The 22,039-nt window shown below is 37.5% G+C and overlaps 2 protein-coding genes across 3 annotated transcripts in view; one reads left to right on the top strand and one right to left on the bottom strand.

Moving 5' to 3' along the window:
* Positions 1-8,858: 8,858 nt before the first annotated feature.
* The window catches only part of dbndd1 (dysbindin domain containing 1), a 13,839-nt gene continuing 658 nt past the window's right edge, over positions 8,859-22,039 (bottom strand). Inside the window, exons 1-7 of one of the 2 annotated variants that reach the window (XM_022672308.2) lie at positions 21,019-21,254; positions 18,607-18,870; positions 17,306-17,410; positions 16,909-17,133; positions 15,837-15,983; positions 12,968-13,105; positions 8,859-9,962 (exon numbers count right to left, since the gene is read on the bottom strand). In XM_022672308.2, the coding sequence (XP_022528029.1) occupies positions 9,790-9,962; positions 12,968-13,105; positions 15,837-15,983; positions 16,909-16,939 (489 nt within the window). In that variant the 5' untranslated portion in view covers positions 16,940-17,133; positions 17,306-17,410; positions 18,607-18,870; positions 21,019-21,254 and the 3' untranslated portion in view covers positions 8,859-9,789. Of the gene's footprint in view, positions 9,963-12,967; positions 13,106-15,836; positions 15,984-16,908; positions 17,411-18,606; positions 18,871-21,018; positions 21,255-22,039 lie in introns of those variants that run through there. The other variant, XM_049474557.1, reaches the window with a different exon arrangement.
* nfat5a (nuclear factor of activated T cells 5a) overlaps positions 21,275-22,039 on the top strand; it is a 22,466-nt gene continuing 21,701 nt past the window's right edge. The window contains exon 1 of the mRNA XM_007244265.4: positions 21,275-21,607. Within this exon, the coding sequence (XP_007244327.4) occupies positions 21,535-21,607 (73 nt within the window). The 5' untranslated portion in view covers positions 21,275-21,534. The remainder of the gene's footprint in view (positions 21,608-22,039) is intronic.

Raw genomic sequence — 22,039 nt, 5'->3', positions numbered from 1 at the left:
AGACTGTAGTGGTAAAAAAAATAAAAGCTTTTATTTTCATTCCAGTGAGGAATCTGTGTTACTGAAGAGAATTAAATCATCCTAAATATGTTTGAGTAAAATAAACATTGTTGTTTTATTCCATAAAAAACTACGGACAACATTTCTCCCAAATTACAAATAAAAGTAGTGTCATTTTAAAGCATTTATTTGCAGAAAATAATAAATGGCTTAAATAACAAAAAAAAAAGATGCGGAAGTTCATATACATAAAGTTCAAAAAACAATATGTGGTGGAATAACCCTGGTTTTAATCACAATTTGCATGCATCTTGACATGCTCTCCTTCACCAGACGTACTGTTTTTGGATAACTTTGTCACTCCTGGTGCAAAAATTCAAGCAGTTCAGTTTGGTTTTATGGTTGTGATCATCCATCTTTCTCTTGATTATATTCCAGAGGTTTTCAATTTGGTAAAATCAAAGAAACTCATCATTTTTAAGTGGTCTCTTATTCCAGAGCTGTAAATCTGATTATGCAAACCACTTCAAGAGGTGGTCTAAGATGAGCTTGAGTCACGATACATCAGTGTAAATGCATCTGTTTTTCCAGTACACATTTAATAATCAGAACTCCAGCAAGGCATATTACTAGCAAATGATGATTGAGAGATTACATCAAGTGGTCAGGGATAAAAACAGGGTCTAGACATCAAACATGACGGCTCGACAATGCTGCATCAGCAGCAGCTCGAAAAGAAGCGGTGGCTGACTTCACATGTATCGGAGGAGGCATGTGTTAGTCTTCACCCTCCTGGTGTGTTGGGGCATTACTAGTGATAGGGGGAGTCCTAATGAGTGGGTTGGCTAATTGGCCCTGTAAATTGGGGAGAAAATAATGAAATTTAAATCAAATTATATATATATAAAAAAAAAAACTAACTTGCCTTTGGGATCAGAGGTAATCTGTGTAATCTTGATTGTTCACCAAACATTTCCTGATGAACATGTTGCATTCTAATCTATGAGTATTGCTTTTTCCTTGTTTTTGGGAAAGATGTGTATATACACGTTCAGTCTGTTTTGTTTAAGTGCTTCTTAGAGTTAAGAACATTACAAGAAATTTAGTTATTTGTTAAATACAGTCTCTTCCAAAAGTATTGGAACAGTGAGGCCAATCCCAAGTAATTATATCTGGATATACAGTTCAGAAGATGGCATAATTACTTGTTTTCCACAGCTCTTTTTATGTTGGTTGCTCCTCAAACTACAAACCCAAAGTGTAGACATTCAGCGATATTTATTGTTTGAATCATTAATGTATCAGGACACACCTGAGCAACAAATCACATCTTACAGTCACATGTTCCAATACTTCTCCTCCCAAGAAAAATGGGTGGGATCAGACAGATGCTATCTTCTGAACTGTGTATCAGATCCAGATGTAAATGCCTGGAAAAAAAACTGAAATAATGCTATTTTGTCTCATTCATATAGTATTGTCAAGCTTAAATGTTTTCAGTCTACAGCTGACATAAAGTGATAGGCTTCTTTTTCAATACTTTTGGAACAAACTGTATATCCAAATGTTTGTGAAGAGTACACATCAGTTATCACTTTAAAAAGTCATACAGTTGTTTTATTATATATGATGTACTTTTTTTTTACTAGCTAAACATAGAACTTTTTTTTAAGCTGTATTTGAGTTTCTTTAACAATGTTATTTTTTGTTCTATGTTTGAGCAGGGTGTTTTTTGTTATGTTATGTTGAATGTTACTGATAACATGTTTCACAGGAAAAAAATATTTCTATTGTTTTGAGTTTTCTCTTGCTTCAATGACTGTGTTCCTGTATGGCCAGTTCAGTTCTTTTGTGTTTTGAGAGCACTAAAACGCTGTCATTTTATTTCAAACTCAAATCCTGTGATTGTATTTTATGGTTCAGGTTTGTCATGTATTGTTATCAGATTGCGATGTAGTCTGCCCTTCACGTTTTGGTTCTGTCAGCTTGGGAGTGGTAGTGGTGGTGTTGTGTAATTTTGGCAGATCAGCACTTTGTTTGATTTCTGATTTTGTGAAGGTATTCTTGATTAATAAATAAAATGACATTCAGCAGTTTTTTATTGGACATTTTTTTGTTTATTAACAGGTTTATTCCACTTGTAAACTGTTAGACATTTAAATATTTAGCATTGTGTGAGGTCTCAACCTGAGACTAAACTAATAAGCAATTCTCAACTCACTTCTCAATGGCAACTCGTCATTAAACAGTATGTTTGTAAATGAAGTAGCTTGATTTAATAATGTATTCTTTCAGATTTAGATCTGTGATTACTGTAATAACTGGCACAGAACCACACAAGTTCATTTTTATTGATTTTGATATAGAGTTTAAAACATTATTAATATTTACATTGTTACAGCATGAACCAAGTGTTCATTAAAATAATGCACACAAAATACTACCAGAGTAATCAAAAACCCAAAACACTCGTGTAGACCGATCTAGAGCAGCAATTAAAAGCTGTTTTCATGGGTGCATGATGTGAATGAACATATGAAACAGTGTCCTTTTTGGGGTGTATGTAAAAGTTGCTTACCCTGTAGTTTAGGCACCTGTACAGCTTTACAACACATGGTAAAAAACAGCCTGTACATCCCTGTATCAAGTGGGGGTGTTCTACTGAATTCAAATTCAATCTCTAATACCTTTTGTAATATATATATATTTTTTGTTTGTTTTAGAATTTAACAAACTCTGACAATTTTACTAATGCTAACACCAAATTGTAAGTAAAAATCAGTGAGGTAAAATGTTACTGGTATAAGTGCATTGTTAAAATTCATTGTTCTATTTGATAAGCCAATAAGCTTTAAGTACACTCAGTTACGCTGATCTGGCAAAACATTTTTCTGATACTCTTAATATTGTGTTATACCCCTTAAAATACATATGCACAGTGACACGAGTCTTCAGTGTCATCAGTGTATTTCTGGCTCAGTGTTTTGCTTAAATGTATCCCTCCTGTAGAGAATGGTCACGTTGAGAACTGAATGTCAGTATGCTTGACTGAAGGCACTGATGAAGGAGAGGACAATTAAAACTATTTTTTTTACAATTTGTAACAATATAAAAACATGTAATCATTTATCAAATGCCACGTAATTAAATAAACATTGTTTATTAACAATATGCAGAAAGGACTATTGGTTTTCATTCGTTTTATTTGTGAAGTTAATGGAGTTAGAATTACAAAAATATATAGTTTATGTAACAATCTAGAGTTTGGTTTTCAGGACATTCTCACTGTGTATAGTCATGTTTTTGTTACTTTCGTGTTTATAGAGTTAAACTACCCAGCTGGCATTTCAACGTTGAATCAACACTGATATAGCAACGTTGTTTCAACGTCATATGTTCAACCTTCAATAAACCATAACTCACTAAAATGAGAAAAATCCTATGATTAACCGAGTGTTAACAATAAACTTAAATCACTGCACTAAATCTGAGTATAAAGAAAGTTACCCACCACTACCAATCTGATTCAACATCTGATCTTATAAACACTAAAACAGTAAAACTAATAGAACATGAACATCATGTTAAATTAAAAAGCAGTTACTGCAAATAGAAGTAAAACACTTTTTCATTCCTCCATGCAAACGTTTTTAGAAATGTAAAAGGCTGATTCAAAAGGCAGAAAGTTGAGGACATTATGTTGATTCAACGTTAAAATTTCAACATTAGCACAACCATTGAACATTAAATCAACGTTAAAACAACAACATACATTAATTTAGTCATATTTCAACCACATTTCAACGTTAAAGGACGGTTGTGTGCCAGCTGGGATAATTTACACAGTGATTTTATTTCTTATAATCCATGCTTGTTGGGGTCTGATGTAGGCTAATATTGTTGGTGTGCAATTTGGGCCCAATCCCATTTCACCCCTGGGCCCTACCTAAGAGTTGTTAGGTTGGAGGGGGAAATGTTAGGGCTATATGGTGACCCCTCAAACTGAGAGACACCCTAAAAAAGAGGGCTGAGGACCACTAGCAAGATGTGGCAGCACAAGTGACCAAAGAAGCCCTTTCCTTGTTAAAAAGTACGACAAACACTATATTACTATAGTTCAATGTGTAGTTTTGTGATGTCAGTATGCCTGACCCATCACCGGTTTATTCTGGGGAGGGATACATTTTAGTTTAGTCAGGTAGCCCTCATTACTTTTAACCTCGTTTGTTTTGTACAGTTTTTCTTTGTATTTTTTGCGTGCTGTGAACTAAAATAAAACCCACTGGGGATTTTGCATTTACCTCAGACATGTTCGTCTGTCTCTTGTTGGCAGAGCCCGCCTTACAGTCCTTACACTCTTTCACACCTAAACCCAACAGAAGTAACTTTTACAAATAAAAAAGGTTTATGTCCATTTTCTTCATAAAAAGCATAAATAAGTTAGCATTAGTTAGCTCATCCCAGTAGCTAGCTAGGTAATCGCCCCGTTCCACCTTAAATTGTGCAACAGATGCTGGAAAAATAAAATAAAAGTTAATAAAGCTTATCTCAGCTCCCCATCACAGACAAATTAAGGTATGGGCAATAATAATTAATTACTGCAGGACCTGTCTTTATGGAGGCGTACAAGGCCCTAAAATTAACCAGCAGCTAGGTTGCGGAATTTAAGCGCTCCATTGCTATATACACTATCTGTAACTACCGGTTTCCTGAAGGGTTGTCCCAATTCTTAGGGGGAAGATTTCACCCCTTTCATTGTAACACAGCTCCAAGGGAAAGGGTTACCCTCGAAAACAAGGGGCAAGAAACAGAAATTAGAAATGGGATTGAGCCTTGGGCTTTCAGATTGCGCGTGCTCTTGGTGCCCTGCTCAGGGTTGCCAGGTCCAGCAAAAATATCCAGCCCAAAGTCAGTAAATACCGCCCTTCAGAAGTTTAAACCAGCCCCAAATATATGTCTGTCCCATGTTTGAAGCAAAGGTTTTTATCTAGTTTTATATCGCATACAAGAACATTTAATAGTAACATAATTACCTAAATCACTTCTGTTCTTGCCTCCCTCGAACTTTTTTCTTTCCCTCTTTATCCTCTTTCATCGCCTTTTTCATCTCTCTCTCCTTTTTTTTTAATCTCCTCTCTTCTGTCCTCGCTCTCATTTACTCCTCATTTCTGCTCACCTTGATTTTGTAAGTGGGTGAATACTGTCATCTAGTGGTGAAAGGTTGGTATTGTGACCTATTTAATGTGGCCGGGAAAATCTGAATAAAGCGCGGGAGAATAATAAACTACCCTAAAACTCCAGACTCCTGAATTGTTTGTAAAATTATGGATAATGTCGATTGTGCTTTAAGATTTTTAAAGACTTTTCCCCCTGTAAAATCTGAAAAGTCCACGGCAGTGTGGTTTATGTTTGGTTTTCAGGACAAACCAGCCTAAAATGACAGACAAGAAATTACAGATAATCTTAAATTATGATTTAGTTAATGCTGACCTTACACCAAACGATTTTTAAGCGATTTCACTGTCGCACACACATTTCCAGAGTCCATTCCATGTTTACAAAAGCATCAGGTTTGAACCACAATTTGCTTTAAACCAGAGACTGTATATAAAGATGGACGCCGTGTCGCCGTTCCCATTCATTCAATGAAAATGAAGCCAAAATCTTCCGCCATGTTGGCGATCCTGATACCCGAGTCTGCGCAGTAGAGACCAGAGGAGGGAGAAAGACTGTGGAGAGACCGCCTACTCATTTAAATAACCCCGCCCCTGAGGGCTGCCTCGCGGTCACAGCCTGCAGAGCAGAGCGGGAGCGGAGCTGACGGTCTGTTATTGGTCCCGCCCACAAGCAGCCCTTTTACCATAACCACACCTTTTTTGAATAGAGCTAAAAAACGTTTTAAAAAACGAATGCTGTGGGGATATAAAAGTTTGACAGTATAAACAGAGGTTACACTAGCTGTTGCATTTAAATAAAGGATGTAGAATTACAGTATATTGGAAAAAAACGTGATTGAACACCACAGAGAAAAAAAATGCTGTCCAAAAAAATATTGCTGCACGTTTGAAGTTTGCAAAAGAGAACCTGGATGTTACACAGCACTACTAGCTAAATAAACTGTGTATAGATAAAACTAAAATTGAGTTGTTTGGAAGGAACTATGTGTGGGAAACAAGGGACACAGCAAACCATCACCAAAACCTCATCCCAACTGTGAAATATGGTGGAGGGGGCATTATGGTTTGGGGCTGCCTTGCTGCCTCAGGGCCTGGGCAGATTGCTGTCATCAACGGAAAAATAAATTCCCAATTTAACCAAAACATTCAGAAAAAAGAATTCCCAAGTTAACCAAGACATTTTGCAGAAAACTAAAGAGCATTTGTCCGCCAGATGAAGCTCAACAGAGTATGGATAACGCAACAGGACATCGACCCAAAGTATAGAAGTAAATCAACAACAGAATGGCTTCAACAGAAGAAAGTACACCAGATGCCCATCTGCCTCTTCTGACTATGATTGTTTAAAGATGCAATGTTTTAAGACGCAAATGAAATGTAACACCTGTTTGCCAGTGGTGGAGATTCATTGTGTATTTATTTTGCCTTTACTGAGGGTGATCTTCTTTGTGTGTTAATGATAAAATCAGTAGATAATGACTAAAGTGCTTGCTGTGTGTCTCTGTTATTGCCTCTCAGGAGCTGACATTGCAAATGTGTGTAATGAAGCAGCTCTCATTGCTGCCAGGCATCTCAGTGGAGATGTAAATGGCAAACACTTTGAACAGGCTATTGACAGAGTGATTGGAGGCGAGTGTTCAACTCTGCACTTTTTCTTACACCTTGCAGATACCAGATTGGACTGATAGCTTGTGTGCATTAACTTGCTCATATGTATTATTTGTAGTTGTGTCAATCAATTAAAAAATCTGATTAATCGCATCAATATTTAATGTGTTTGTTCATTACCCCAGACCTGCAGAAAAAAAGTCAGGTTTTGCAGCCGATTGATAAGAAGACTGTGGTATACCATGAGGCTAGTCATGCTGTAGTCGGCTGTTTTTTTTAACATGCTGACCCCTACTCAAGGTATATGATGATATACTTTAACATGCTTTACAAATAAGAATTGTTTATTAGCTTACTACAGCCACCATTTTTACCTTTAATTTACTTATTGTTACACTAATACTAATATACAGGGGTTGGACAATGAATCTGAAACACCTGTCATTTTAGTGTGGGAGGTTTCATGGCTAAATTGGAGCAGCCTGGTGGCCAATCTTCATTAATTGCACATTGCACCAATAAGAACAGAGTGTGAAGGTTCTAATAGCAGGGTAAGAGCACAGTTTCGCTCAAAATATTGCAATGCACAAAACATTATGGGTGACATACCAGAGTTCAAAAGAGGACAAATTGTTGGTGCACGTCTTGCTGGCACATCTGTGACCAAGACAGAAAGTCTTTGTGATGTATCAAGAGTCACTGTTTCCAGGGTAATGTCAGCATACCACCAAGAAGGACGAACCACATCCAACAGGATTAACTGTGGATGCAAGAGGAAGCTCCCACTAAATGTTGAAATTTGGCTTCTAGTTAGCTCGCTAAAGCTAATCTTTAAAGAACTCACACCTCCACTATGTATAGTGATACACTTGCCATCATACACTCCAAACCCTGCCACCATAATGCTTTTTCTCTGCACAAGTAGGGCACAGCTAGAATGATTTATCACAGGCTCAGTCTCTAAGCCTCTCTCTCCCTGAAACTGATGCCCTGCTCATCAGGGAGACTCCCATTTTAGATTGTGGACACAGTCTAGATCACACCAGAATCAGTGCGGTCCAATGCTCTTGGAGGTTCTGCAGAATGAAAATCAGGGAAAACACAGGTCCACAGAATCTTAAAACTAGGTAACACTGTTCACAGCAGCATAAGTAAGAATTGAAATAAATCAGGTCTCAGAGATTATCACACTTCTCTTATAGAAGAGAATCAAAACCTGATTCACCTCTATAAATATGAACCACATTCGTGCAATTATTCATGTTTCACAGTATTCAGGCTTTTATAGTATTTTATAAGCTTGTGTGTGTGTGTGAATATAAACCTGCACTACTGTGTAATGTTATGCCTGCTAGATATTAGTTTGCAATATCTTAATGTAATTCTATCTAGTCATAAATCAAAGTGGCATATTCAGAGACACAAAAGCAATACTTTAAAAATATTTCTAATGTGTAGTTAAAAAAGACTTTACAGAGAAATGAAAGGTAGCGTACATTACAAGCCCAATTCAAAAAGGTTGGGACATCATGAAGAATACAATTTCATTTAATTGGTTAATATACATTCATTCCTGCATTTCCGGCTGCAACAAATTCCAAAAATGTTGGGACGGTAAACACATCTTAGTGTGTTTAAAGGTCTGGGGTCATCATCTTGCATTTTTAAATTTACATATTTTCTACACATTCTTTAATGGAGTCAAGTCAGAAGTACAAACAGAACAGTCAGTCTGGTGTCTGTACCTTCTTCTTGTGCAGCCATGACTTTCTGTTTTGCAAGAGTTTAAGTGAAATTCTGAACTGCAGTGACAAAGCTGGACAAGCTGTACAGCTTGACAAAGGTTTGCCAAAGTAATCCCTTGCACATGTGGTTCAGTTATAAGCTATTGTTTAATGACGGTTCATACTGTCTGCAATTAAATAAAAGTAAAGACGATGTAGGAAACACTACACATTTCTTTTGCATTTTATACTATTCCAACATTTTCTGATTTGTGGTTTTAAAAGTAAAAACATTCAATATATTCTTTCCTCCCACATTGCAGGGCATCAAAATAAGTAACAACACCACCATTTTTTAGGTTCTTTATTTCCTTGTCATTGTTTTTTTTTTCATGTTGATTTGATTCTGACTTTGAGTTTCTTCTTGTTTCGTGTGTCATACCCTGTTTTAAACATGCTAAACATAATTAAACCCTGTTATAACCTGTAACTGTGTCAATATTACCATACAGTTGTATAAATACTCAAGTTAAAGGTTCTCACACAAATGAATGGCATGTAGTTTCTCACTTTTTCTGGTTTAAATTCTTCAGAAAATCAATCACATACCCAGAGGGCTTTCGAGAAATACTTGGATGGAAAATAAGCAAAATAATTATTTTTAATACTTACTTCACCAGGTCATATTGCTAATGAAGACTTTTTTTCAGCTCACTCCAAATTTTGACCTACAGTGTCTGTAGGCAGCTCACGTTCTACTTTTGTGGAACACACTTCAGTTTGGAATTAATTCACGTAGGTTTAATTTTAATTCCACTGCTACACTGTTGCTGTCCAGTGCTGTGTGCTCATATATGCTACCCACAGGCTGTTGAATAAAATCCCTATCTTGTTAAAACAGACTGTGGTGTTTTTTGAGGCTTTGCATCAGGCCATGACGTCTCCTCCTACCCTGACCCTGAATGGGCCACAATGCTTCTTCATGAGATCATGCTTGGAGTTCTTCACAAAGTAATGCTGATAAGACCATATGAACTGCATCGCTGATTCACCTCCAATTGGTTGCTGGTTAGAGGAGGGATTTTGCATCTTTAGTAGAGCTCACTTTTCTTTCTACCATATGAGGGTCTCTGTTTGCCCCAGTAAGGCAAGAAAATCACTTTATCTTCAGTAGGGTTCTCCGTGTCCTTCAGAGATCCCCTGTCTCTTCCTTGGGAAGGAACCTGCATCCCCCAGACAAGAGCTTCTGTCCTGTCTGAGCCCATTGAGCTGCTTATGGCTCAGGGCTGCTGGGATTGGGAGCGCTCTATCTTCAGCAAAGGCTCTGTATTCTCTGAGTCGCTGTGATGTTTCCTGTCTCGTGACTGCTGCTCTCCTTTGCCACCTCGCGTCCAGGAAGGCGATCGGACGTAACCACTGTGAGGAAATCGTGGTAATGGAGGCTGATGATGATCTGAGGGGTGAACAAATCAAGATATCAAATTAAATCTGTAAAACCTCTTAAAAAGCTTTTAAAAGCAAACAATTTCTGTCTTTTTACAGCATTACTATTGTATAATGAATAAATTCTTATTGGAAAAACCTGTATTTGCGTATGCCATGCCTTGTGAGGTGGCCCATGCCAGGTGCCTCAGAGCCCAGAAGGGTTGCCAACATTTCTTGGCATGGTTAACATAAACTTAATCTTTTGCACAATGAATTTTTAAGTGGAATTCTAAACTGTAGTGCTTTAGAGCTTGACAAAGGTTTGCCGAAGTAATCCTTTGCACATGTGGTTTAATTATCAGCTTTTGTTGAATGATGGTTCATACTGTTTGCAATGAAATAAAAGTAAAAAAAAAAATGTTTGCGGTATGCATACTGTAGATGTACAAAGTGTTATTGTTGAAATTTAGAGGCGGAGGAAATGTACATTAAACATATTTATCCTGTGAACAGACTTCCCAAGTCTCCCGGAAGTTGCGGGAGTCTACCGCATCTCAATAACGGCTCCTTGATGCCTGCAAGTCAGATAAAATCTCCCAGAAGCTAAAACGAGGGGCCAAGAGTGAGCACACACTCGCACACACACAGGCGACACAGACATTTTTACCCAATCGCGTGTAGGAAAGAAAGTAAGAGGGAGTGAAAGGCGCTCCTCTCGTGTGTACATTCATGAAGCGCAAAACAAAGATGGTTCTAATTGGCCTGTTCTAATCAGCCAATCAGTTTTTAGTGTGGGCAGGCAGTGTTTTTTTCTCCTTTTGAACTGGATGGGTTTAAAAACAGTCTTGCACACTGTACAGTTTGTAATAGTGATTTTAGCATTGCCCACAGGGGACTAAATGATTGCAAAAGGTATGTTAAGGTGAGTTAAGGTGGGAATTTATTTTTGCAACTTGGGATGTCTGTGTGAATCACAGTATGATAATTTTGAGCAGGATTTATTTTTTTATCAGTTTAAACAAGAATCCCTTTTTGATAATAGTCCCTTTCCTATTGTTTTTTTTTCAGTATATCAGGTACTAGTTTTTAATACAAAAAGGCATTTTTATATCTTCATAGCTCTATATAGACACACACAGCAACAGCAGGTTAGATGTTACACATATTTTTCATCTTTTAGCTTAACAGATGCTAATAGACGGTTACCTCAGCTTGCTAATACTACTTTGTGTCTGCTATTGATGTCAAGTGTAAAAGGTAGTACTCAAAGCTGTGTTTTATTACATTTATTTGGGTAATGTATACTAATGAACTTAAAATTTGTGCTCCTTGCTGCCATTCTTTGATAATGCTCTGCTACATAACACTAATGCTAGCTTAGCTGTAAGCATATTATCACCAAAGTATGTACAAAAATATTAGTACATAAAAATGTATAGATTTTGTTATCTGACCATGTTTAGTGGGTAACGTCATTAGTTTGGTGCAGCAGTAACATTACTGGATAATTATTTATGTGTGCATAGGCAGAACGAGAACAATAGCTAAGTGTGTTGGTACACTAGCTAGCTAGCATTAGCTTCATTTGGTAAAGCTACACCTGCCACTCGTTTTTCTCCTGACAAGTTTTATACAGTTGCACTTTGCATGCTAAAATGTTTATTTTTAAGATTTTTTTGTATGTTTAAGATAGCAGTGTTGTAGTTTTACAAAATCTTACTTTTTTTAAATGTTAAAAATGATTAAATCAATGAAAATTGTAAAAATGAATGCAGTAATGCCTTTTGAAGTAGTCTAATGTTTTCTGTAGTAAAATACAGCAGCCTATTACTGTTATAGTAATCACATTACTGTGAATATAACTGTAATAAAAACAAGTTCATAGGTACTGTGATTTAATGTACAACATGCAAAACCTACATACGTTTTACTACAGCAATTTACTAGCTTATTGCTCCCAGCAAGTTACTGAACATTTTATAGTGTTTGTTTTGGAGTCTTCAAATAACTGCTGTGATGCTAGTTTCTTAGTTTTTTAGTAAAGTAAAGGGTTTATTGAAGGTAAAAGTTAGAACAGATAGTGTTTGAGGGCATACTGTTACTTAAGCCAAGCAACTGATGCTACAGTAAGCTCAAAAGATCAGAAAGAAAAAGGCAGAGCTGGACTGGTGCCTCTGACAGTGTTGTGAAATAAAATATTTAAGAGGTACACATTTGTGCACTTCAGCTCAGTGATCTATCAAAAAATCATGTGCTTGAAGAGGGAAAATATGAAGAATTGTGGGAAAAATTAGCTGGATGAAAAAACTGCTCTACACACACACACACTCTTAACTTTAAGTATTAGTGTTCTGAATAAACAAATTATTAAATACAAAAATATTACTTTTCGATCCAGCACTTCTGAAGTCAGTTTTTAAGGACCTCTACATGGTCTGAATTTCTGTTATAATCCAAACTGAAGCACATTGCTGTTCCCGTAAATAACTTGCTCGAGAACCTTCCCAGTGTGAATGCTGAGAGGCGCCGTTAAAATACCAATCCGCTAAGGTCAGAGTGCACTTGGTTCTTACAGGGAATGCCAAGAGACAAACTAACTGATTTGTTTCACATTACACCCAAAACCCTTTTATGATTAAGCAAGATAATTAGTACATGCCTTTTGCATACTTTCAGCTGTGCAAGGTGTATTTTTTGCATTCTCACGATACCAAAGACAAACTGACACGCCCTAAATCAAGCTGCATGGTGCAAGGTTGATGGCTTGAATATAGATCACTAAAATACGCTCCTACTAATAAATGCATTCTGCTACTTTAAATTGGACCCATTGCTATGGCAGATACATACACACAGACAGCTTATCTAGTCCCTATAGAGCAATAATGTCAATAGAATTTGACACATGTGCTAGAAGGGTATTATGCCTTTTGAGCTGGAAAGCAGTGAAACTTGTGTACTTTCTATTCTCTTTACAGTTTGCGAATTGTGCAGGCATTTAAAATATTTTTTCCAAAAACAAATTTGACTTACTTGCTGGGGATTCACTGTGGTTCTCTTCATCTGAATCAGCAAACACTTCTCCCAGTTCCTGATCAGACATGTCTGTGAGCTCTGTCAGGTCAAGGAGATCAAAGTGTACCTCCAGGGAGGACACACTGCTCAGGGGCTCTGATGAAGCAGAGAACACCAACACAAGATTACCAAAATTATTACAAAAAATATACTATAAAGCTTACAGTGTGCCTCAGCTTTGTTTGACTTGTGATCAAGGTGACAGTTAATGCTATTTGTACAGATTGTGTGATAAGCCTGTATTACCTGTTCACCTGTATGTTATCAGCTGAATAATTTTACATATTGTCATTGGCTCTTTTATGACACACAGTGCTCAGCCACCTCTATCCTCTTCTTCAATGTTCTGTGTACCAACTAAAAACATCCATCCAAGAGGAGTCCAGCCAAGAGGACCATTTATGAAGATCTATAGGGGTTGTTTTCTGTCTTGGTCCTGAAGTACCATATTTTCTGCCTGATTTAGTAATCTTTTTGTACAAGTCATACTGTGTAAACTGTGTATTTTGCAGTAGCCTGAAAATGATGCTGAGCTACTAAGGGTGCATTCACACCTGTTTGGTCCAAAACAAAACAGCAGGTGTTAGAGGTGCTGCCCAGTCTAGACCAAAGGGCCAAAATTTGGTCTGACCTAAAGAGGTGGTTTAAGTTCAGATTAAATGAACCACGGTCCAGTTTGCCTGCAATGTGGAAACACTTTGGGTTGTCATTATTATGCTGGTGATTCCATTATCTATTCTTACAGTAGATTAACCCTTGTTTATAAACAGAAGTAAAGGAATATGAGCTGAATCTGATACATCATTCTGCTGGCTAAAAAACAAGCATGTACTAGGAAGGAAAGCGAATAATAGCAGGAAGGCTGTTATTATTAAACTGCAGTCTAAAACCAAAAACTAAACAGACCAAATACAACCCCTGGCAAAAAGTATGGAATCACCAGTCTTGGATGAGCACTCCTTCAGACATTTCATTCTGTAAAACAAACTCTGATCAAAAACATGATACAATAATAAGGTCATTCCAAAGTGCAACTTGTTGGCTTTCAGGAACACTCAAAGAAATGAAGAAAAAACATTGTGGAAGTCAGTGAATGTTACTTTTATTGACCAACCACAGGGAAAAAAATATGGAATCACTCAATTCTGAGGAAAAAAGTATGGAATCACTCAAATTGAAGGTAGAAAATAAGGACACACCCAGTCAATTTCCTTTCCCTAAATGGACACCTGCCTCAGATTAAATCTGCTCGTTAGTCTGCAGTTAAAAACACCTGCAGTCATGACACTTTGGAGGGCTGCTGGACGAATTAGAGTGGCAAGAACCATGGCTCCAACAAGAGAAATGTCTCTTGAAACAAAAGAGAGGATTGTGAAACTTCTTGAAGAAGGTAACTCTTCACGCATGGTTGCTAAAGATGTGGGCTGTTCACAGTCAGCTGTATCCAAGATATGGACCAAATACAAACAGCATGGAATGGTTGTTAAAGCCAAGCGTACTGGTAGACCGAGAAAGACATCAAAGCGTCAAGACAAGCAACTTAAGGCCATTTGTCTTGAAAACCGAAAAAGTACAACTAAACAGATGAAGCATAAATGGGAAGAAGCTGGAGCCAATGTATGTGACCGAACCGTAAGAAATCACCTAAAGGAAATGGGATTTCAATACAGGAAAGCTAAAAGAAAACCATCATTGACACCTAAACATAAAAGAACAAGACTGCAGTGGGCTAAGGAGAGGCAATCATGGACTGTGGATGACTGGATGAAAGTTATCTTCAGTGATGAGTCAAGAATCTGCATTGGACAAGGTGATGATGCTGGAACTTTTGTTTGGTGCCGTTCCAGTGAGATTTATGAAGAGGCCTGCCTGAAGAAAACAACCAAATTTCCAGAGTCCTTGAAGATATGGGGCTGCATGTCAGGCAAAGGCACTGGGGAGATGACTGTGGTTAATTCTTCTATCAATGCACAAGTTTACATTGACATTTTGGACAGTTTTCTCATCCCTTCAATTGAACAGATGTTTGGAGATAATGAAATAATTTTCCAAGATGACAATGCATCGTGCCATAGGGCAAAAACAGTGAAGGCATTCCTTGGAGAAAGACACATTCAGTCGATGTCATGGCCTGCAAATAGTCCAGATCTCAACCCAATTGAAAACCTGTGGTGGAAATTGAAAAAAATGGTCCACAAGAAGGCTCCGACCTGCAAAGCTGATCTGGCAACTGCTATCAAAGAGAGTTGGCACCAAATTGATGCAGAATACTGTTTGTCACTCATCAAGTCCATGCCTCAGAGACTGAAAGCCGTTATAAAAGCCAAAGGTGGTGCAACTAAATACTAGTGATGTATTTTGAATCATCTTTTGTTTATCTGTTTTTCATGATTCCATACTTTTTTCCTCAGAATTGAGTGATTCCATATTGTTTTCCCTGTGGTTGGTCAATAAAAGTAACATTCACTGACTTCCACAATGTTTTTTCTTCATTTCTTTGAGTGTTCCTGAAAGCCAACAAGTTGCACTTTGGAATGACCTTATTATTGTATCATGTTTTTGATCAGAGTTTGTTTTACAGAATGAAATGTCTGAAGGAGTGCTCATCCAAGACTGGTGATTCCATACTTTTTGCCAGGGGTTGTATATACAATATAACTGACACATGAGAATTGGTTCAGGCTGGTCCAGAATATAATGTGTGAAAACAACCTCTAAGTCTCTGAATACACAACAACAAGATGGTCGTTTAATTTTTTTTTTTAATTAACTGACCAGGGAATGTATGTCTTATTGTATTATTCCATTTGTAAATGTCCACACTTACGGCGTCTCTCTGCTGTCAGCACCTGGCTGCAGTGGTGCCCAGGGGTTCCAACGTGCTCTCCTGAAGCATTGTGGGATGCCTCAGTAGTGAGACTGGCAGAGCTGGAGGACTTGAGAAGTTTATGAAGGTCTCTCTCCCTATTTGGCTCTGCAGAAAGAACGCAGAAGCAGAGCCTGGCTGAATTCTTGCCGGAGCTGTTTATTTATGTGAGAAAGTCCTGCCAGAGGAACTCCATTACTGAGTGTCTGTCTCTGGTTTGAAAGGTTGCTGGTGGTTGCCAAAATTAAGAAACGTGATAGACTTGTGTTTCACAGTGTTGATGCAGTTTGCCGCCCTCTATTGATTTCTCCAGGGCTGCAACCACAACATAGAAGTGTTCTGTTTCATTTTAACCATCACTGCTCTCATGGGAAAGGAGGATACAGATGTCTTTTTAATAGAAACACTTTACATTTTGGACCTCATAGTCGATATGTCCACTACACTTAGTGGGAGAGATATTCTGTCAGTGAAAGTACTATGTTACTATGTGTGCCTCTTTTCTCTGCAGTGTGCAGGTCATCCCTCCCTTACCCCACACCTCTTATTACAATAGATTAGCCCCCTCACACAGCCCACATGCACAAAGTCAGACAGTCAGCAGGGTCGGCCTGTAAATATTTCTACACTACTTCACTGTTGCAGTGTATGACATGTTAGACATGTGAAATGCAGTACATTATGTTATGTCTTAATCTGTGCTGATTAAAAAATTCCTTTTGTGTAATTGTGTTTATACCGTAAATCCAACTTTGCAAAGCAGATGACACAAAGGTTTATGCCAAAATGACCAAATTCCACTGTGAAATCATAAGCATGCATGGGCACCAGCTGTCCACGCTGCTGAACAGAGGCAGTCTGCCTGCCGGCTTCTTCTATCTATCTGTCCTCTCTGACTTAAAAGCATACTCATAAAAAATCATGCTATTTCAGTAACGGGGCTTCCATTGGATGGATGCTCTTTCCTAATTTTACCTACACTGCTGGTTGCTGGGCTGTGTGTTGGTCCAACAAAAAAAAAGGCGTCTCTTACCTGCAGCACTGGAGTCTGCCTGAGCCTCCATTCAGCCTACAGCAGCAGCCGGTGCAATGCTGTCTGGCGCTGCAGCCAGGGATGGAGGGAGGGAGGGGGGTAAAGGGAGGAGGCGTAGCCTGCTCCGTCACTCTCTCTCTCTTTCTCTCTCTCTTTCTCTCTCTCTTGCTCTCTCCCTCTCCCCATTTCTTTCCTTTGTACGCACAGTCACGCTTCCACACCTCCCTTGTCATTGCAGCACACACAGCACAATGACACATGCAGACAAAACAAAGAAAAACAAAGCGTGAACATGCAGTCACCTATATTATACATAAGACACTGTGCACAAAGCTAACAAAAGGAAACTGTAAGGATGGGACCACTAGTAGGCTGCACATATAGATTTTGGGATAACTGGAAGGAGGTGCAGCTGTTTGATGAGATGGGGCTGGGCGGACTGGGCAGCAGACTCTTCTTATTGACCCTTTCAGCAGCCAATGTACTCTAGTCCTTTGTATAACTTGAGTAAAAAAGAAAAAAATATTAAAGGGCATGTTAGGTCTGATTCAACAATGACAATAATGTTTACAGTCATCAGACAGTAATAAGACATAGACTTTCTTATTTTTTTGCCAGGGCTAGTTAGATAAAGATCCCTCCTTTTAAAGAAAGGGCGAAAAAAGAAGACTTTCCAGATAATATGACAATTTGGTATCATATTTTTATGTTCTGATATACATATGTAACACACAATATTATTTTTTAAACATATAGTGGATGTAGGGGCAAAAAAACTGATGACATCCCAGATAATATGACAATATTTTTTCATATTGTAATATGTTTTGAAATGCATATGCAACACACAATGTACTTTTCTAAACACATCGTGGATATTATCAGTGCATAAAGAACACTGACCCACTGTGTGTTCATTCATTACAAAGTACCAGAGCAATAAAACTATTTCCTTTTGAGCTGTAAGGTGTGCAGTGCATTTTGAATACAAAATTATGAGAAAGTATTTGAACAGTATTTTTTAAGAATCTGTCAATGCCAAAAATGACTTTTGATGTCATGTGACGTGTTTCAAATGTTGCAACATATTTCTTCCCTATTGCACATCTCTACATTCACTGTAAATTCTGGCCCTTCCTCATTATCAAACAGTGACCCTTTGTAAGCATATTTTAATCAAACATTAAACTATTGCAGCAATGATTTATAAGAACATTTACTAGAGGGAGAAATTCAATGCTTTACCTTTGACTATAGTTAATGCAGAAAGTAAAAATGGGAGAGGACAAAGGAATTTATAGGAGTACACAAAGTTTTGTGATCACTCTCTGAAGTTAAAAGCTCAATACAACTTTCACTGTTGACTCTTAAAGTTGACTCTTAATATGAATCCCACTCTTAAATGAAGATGCTTCAAATGAAGTTAACTTATTGATGCAGTGGATAAACGACTTGAACACATCTGGGCCAGCTAATCAGCTAACTAACAAGCCATTCCTAAGTTGAAAAGTTAAGCAAGAAATCCTCTAAAATGTGTACGGCAAGGTGTCCTTTAGGATCAGCATTGGAAAACACTGGCTTAAAGAATCTTAATTTGATAAAAAATATTTCTGTACTATAAGGAACTGATTGTACACCAGTATACAGCAACAGACCAGAACCAATGACCTTTTAAGAAACAAAATATGTTTACAATACCTTAGGATAATTCCCTTTAGTGCAGTCATTCAAGAACAGCAAAGAAAAAACACGACTGGGAGTTCTGCCTGGACAGCTGTGAGAGCAGCAGATCTTGACACAGGCCTGCAGACTGCTGGGTTATGAAGGACAGCTTTGTTGCTCTGATTTCAGTTCTTAGTGTAAGCCTTTCACATCTGAGGGAGATCTTATGGAGTTCCCACATAAAAACAGAGATTATAAAACATGATTCTGAATCACAGCTTGCACATGCTGGAGCTGGATCTGTAAGAAAGAAAAACACTGTTAAAAACTGGAAATTGTATTTGTATCACTAAATACTAACATTCAGCATATGTAGTAGTAAGTAATGTACTTTGTCAAAATAAAAAGTCTACTTTCATGGTACTTTGGAACCTTTGTTTTGGCATCATGTCCTCTAATTTTTCCATCCAAGAATTTGGCCTTAGCCTTCACTAGGGAGGAGCTTTTGACAGGCCCTTTATAGAACCAAGCTTAGTCCTCCCCTTTATTTTGATAACACACAATAAGAAACTGTAATTCCTGTTTCTCCTGGCTGAGCGAATTTGCCCTTCTTGAGCAATTCAGCCCAGGACAAACCTGAAATAGCTCAACTTTGTAACTTTGTCACTAATCCAGCTACCTGGACATATCAGCTATACTTGATATTCCACTGTTTGAACTGAAGATAAAAAGGTAATGCCTTTTATTTATTTAATTATTTAAGAATTAAACAGTATAATCTGTATAGTAGACCTAACAATGTATGTAAACTTATTTAAACATAATGTTTATAGGCCTGAACCAGTTTATTATCAAAACAATGTTTTATTTGTTTTTTTATTGTATAAAAATTGTTATATTGTATGATATGCTTAACAACATGATTTTAGGGCTTGGCAATATGAGAATAATATCTCAATATGCTTAAGATAATTGGCAATATACAATATGATACAATATGAAGAAAACCTTAGCAAAGAATAGTGTATAACATCAAGAACAAAAACACAGCATGTTGTTCTTCTTAAAAATAGATATCTACTTCAGGATCTTAGTAAATTATATTTTAATAATATTCATTCAGTCTGAGTTAAATCAATTTATAATAACTTTAGTTTAGTCAGTTTCCATTAACTTAACATGTGTGCATAATAACTAACAATTTTAGGTCGAATAAGCTCATGTTTCTAGTGATTATTACTGTAAAAATATGTTTAAGAAAATGAAAAAAATGCCATGCTGCACTGTTACTAGGAGTTTCTGCAGGAAGATTTTTATAAGCCCCTCAGCTCTGTTGAGATTTATCCCTCTGGAAACCAGGAGCACTATAGGCTTGTGTGGTGCACCCTAGGCTTTTGTCCTTAATGGCATTTTCTTCCCCTTACATTACTTTTACCTTTATACTTTAAGTAGTTTTGAAACCAGTACTTTTTATACTTTTACTTGAGTAAAAACGTGAGTTGATAATTTCAACAGAAGTATTTTTAAACCCTGGTATCTATACTTCTACCTGAGTAATGAAAGTCAATACTTTTTACACATTTGTTAATATATTGATATGGACGATACGATATATTGCCTAACCCAACATAATTTAAATGGAAATACTTTTTAATTTAAAATGCTTGCGGAATTACACTGAGGTGTAAATAAAGTCATTTATAGAGAGGGTTTAATATAATGACTTTTTAATTACCAGCAAAGCCAGACATAGACTTATATGTAATGTATAATATTGTTGTAAAACAGTGACGAAACACACTTATCAGCCACTAGGAATAAACTATGAATAAAAACTGCAGCTATACAGCTCTGGAAAAAAATAAAAGACCACTTCCGTTTCTGAATCAGTTTATCTGATTTTGCTACTTATAGGTATATGTTTGAGTAAAATGAAAATAGTTGGTCTATTCTATGAAGTACAGACAACATTTCTTCCAAATTCCAAATAAAAAATATTGTCATTTAGAACATTTATTTGCAGGAAATGAGAAATGGCTGAAATAATAAAAAAGATCTTTCAGAGCTTTCAGACCTCAAATAAAGCAAAGAAAACAAGTTCATATTATAAAGATTTAAGAGTTTAGAAATTAATAGTTGGTGGAATAACCTTGGTTTATAATCACAGTTTTCATGCATCTTGGCATGTTCTTCTCTACCAGTCTTACACACTGCTTTTTGATAACTTTATGGCACTCCTGGTGCTAATATTCAAGCAGTTCAGCTTGGTTTGATACACAAGCCTTGATCCATCTTCCTCTTGATTATATTCCAGAGGTTTTTAATTTGGTAAAATCAAAGAAACTCATTATTTTTAAGTGCTCTCTTATTTTTGTCCAGAGCTGTGTGACTTTTGAGTTCATAGTTGGACATGATTAACGTATACACATAAGCTCAGCAGCTACTCACTACTGTGTTACCGCGGTGTATATACTCCTTACTCTGACCCGCGGCTTCTCTCTCACTCGGATGTATGACTGAGCACTGTATGCCTTTTCAGAACATAATCATTTTGAGTTTATCTGCTGATATCAGTAACATGAGCTCATAAACAGACGAAACTGTAGCAACGGCTGCAGACTCTCTCCCTGTATCCTGCCAACAATAATGGAGAAGTTGCGCATGCGCGCGCGGAGGGGGCGGAGCCGTTGGGGAAAACGGTGAATGTCTGTTGTGGCTAGCTAGCTAATCAGATGGCTGAAGAGAAATCCCAAAAGCTTTCTTTTGGGAGGCTAAATAAACACAACCGTCTGTAGTCTGGTGTTTATTTGACACCGTAGGCACTGTATTTGTAGTTTGTAGCCTGTCGTGTCTCGGGCTGTAGTTTGTTTCCCCCTGAGCAGTGGAGAATCCGCTGCTCTGCTCTCATGAGGCACAGGGCTAGTAGCTAGGCACTTGGCTAGCTTAAAGCTAAGTTAGGTTAGTATGCCCTCTGATTTTATATCTCTTCTAAGCACGGATATCGACCTCAATTCCCCTAAATCTCTGTACTCCAAAGGTAAGCCTCGCATTGTTACTGATATAATTCGTTAATGACTTGTGTGAGCAACTGGAGACCGTTGACGGCTGCGTTTCTAATGATAATCTGTAGCTTCTCCCTCAGATAAGGAGACATGGCTAGCGGCGGTAACCTAACAGCTAGGTTAGCTGCGCAGTGCTCTGTTTAGGTGCATGTGTGTGTATGAATGTATGTATGTATGTGTGTGTGTGTGTGTTTGTTTTCATCTACTTCTTGGTGGGCGCGTTCCTTCCCACTGACCCCCTTCTCTCTCTCCCGTTACGTGTGTTCTGTCGAATTGTGCTACTATGTCAAACCGTGCTACCCTAGTAGTATTTCATTTTTAAAAGGTATAAATAATATTTAAAAAAAAAAAACAATAACGTTATATTAGAAAATACTACAAGCAGAAGCCCAGCTAGGATAGATGTG

This window comes from Astyanax mexicanus, chromosome 2 (genome assembly GCF_023375975.1).
Source record: "Astyanax mexicanus isolate ESR-SI-001 chromosome 2, AstMex3_surface, whole genome shotgun sequence".
Classification (NCBI taxonomy): Eukaryota; Metazoa; Chordata; class Actinopteri; order Characiformes; family Acestrorhamphidae; genus Astyanax; species Astyanax mexicanus.
This window is presented reverse-complemented; position numbering and strand designations above follow the sequence as displayed.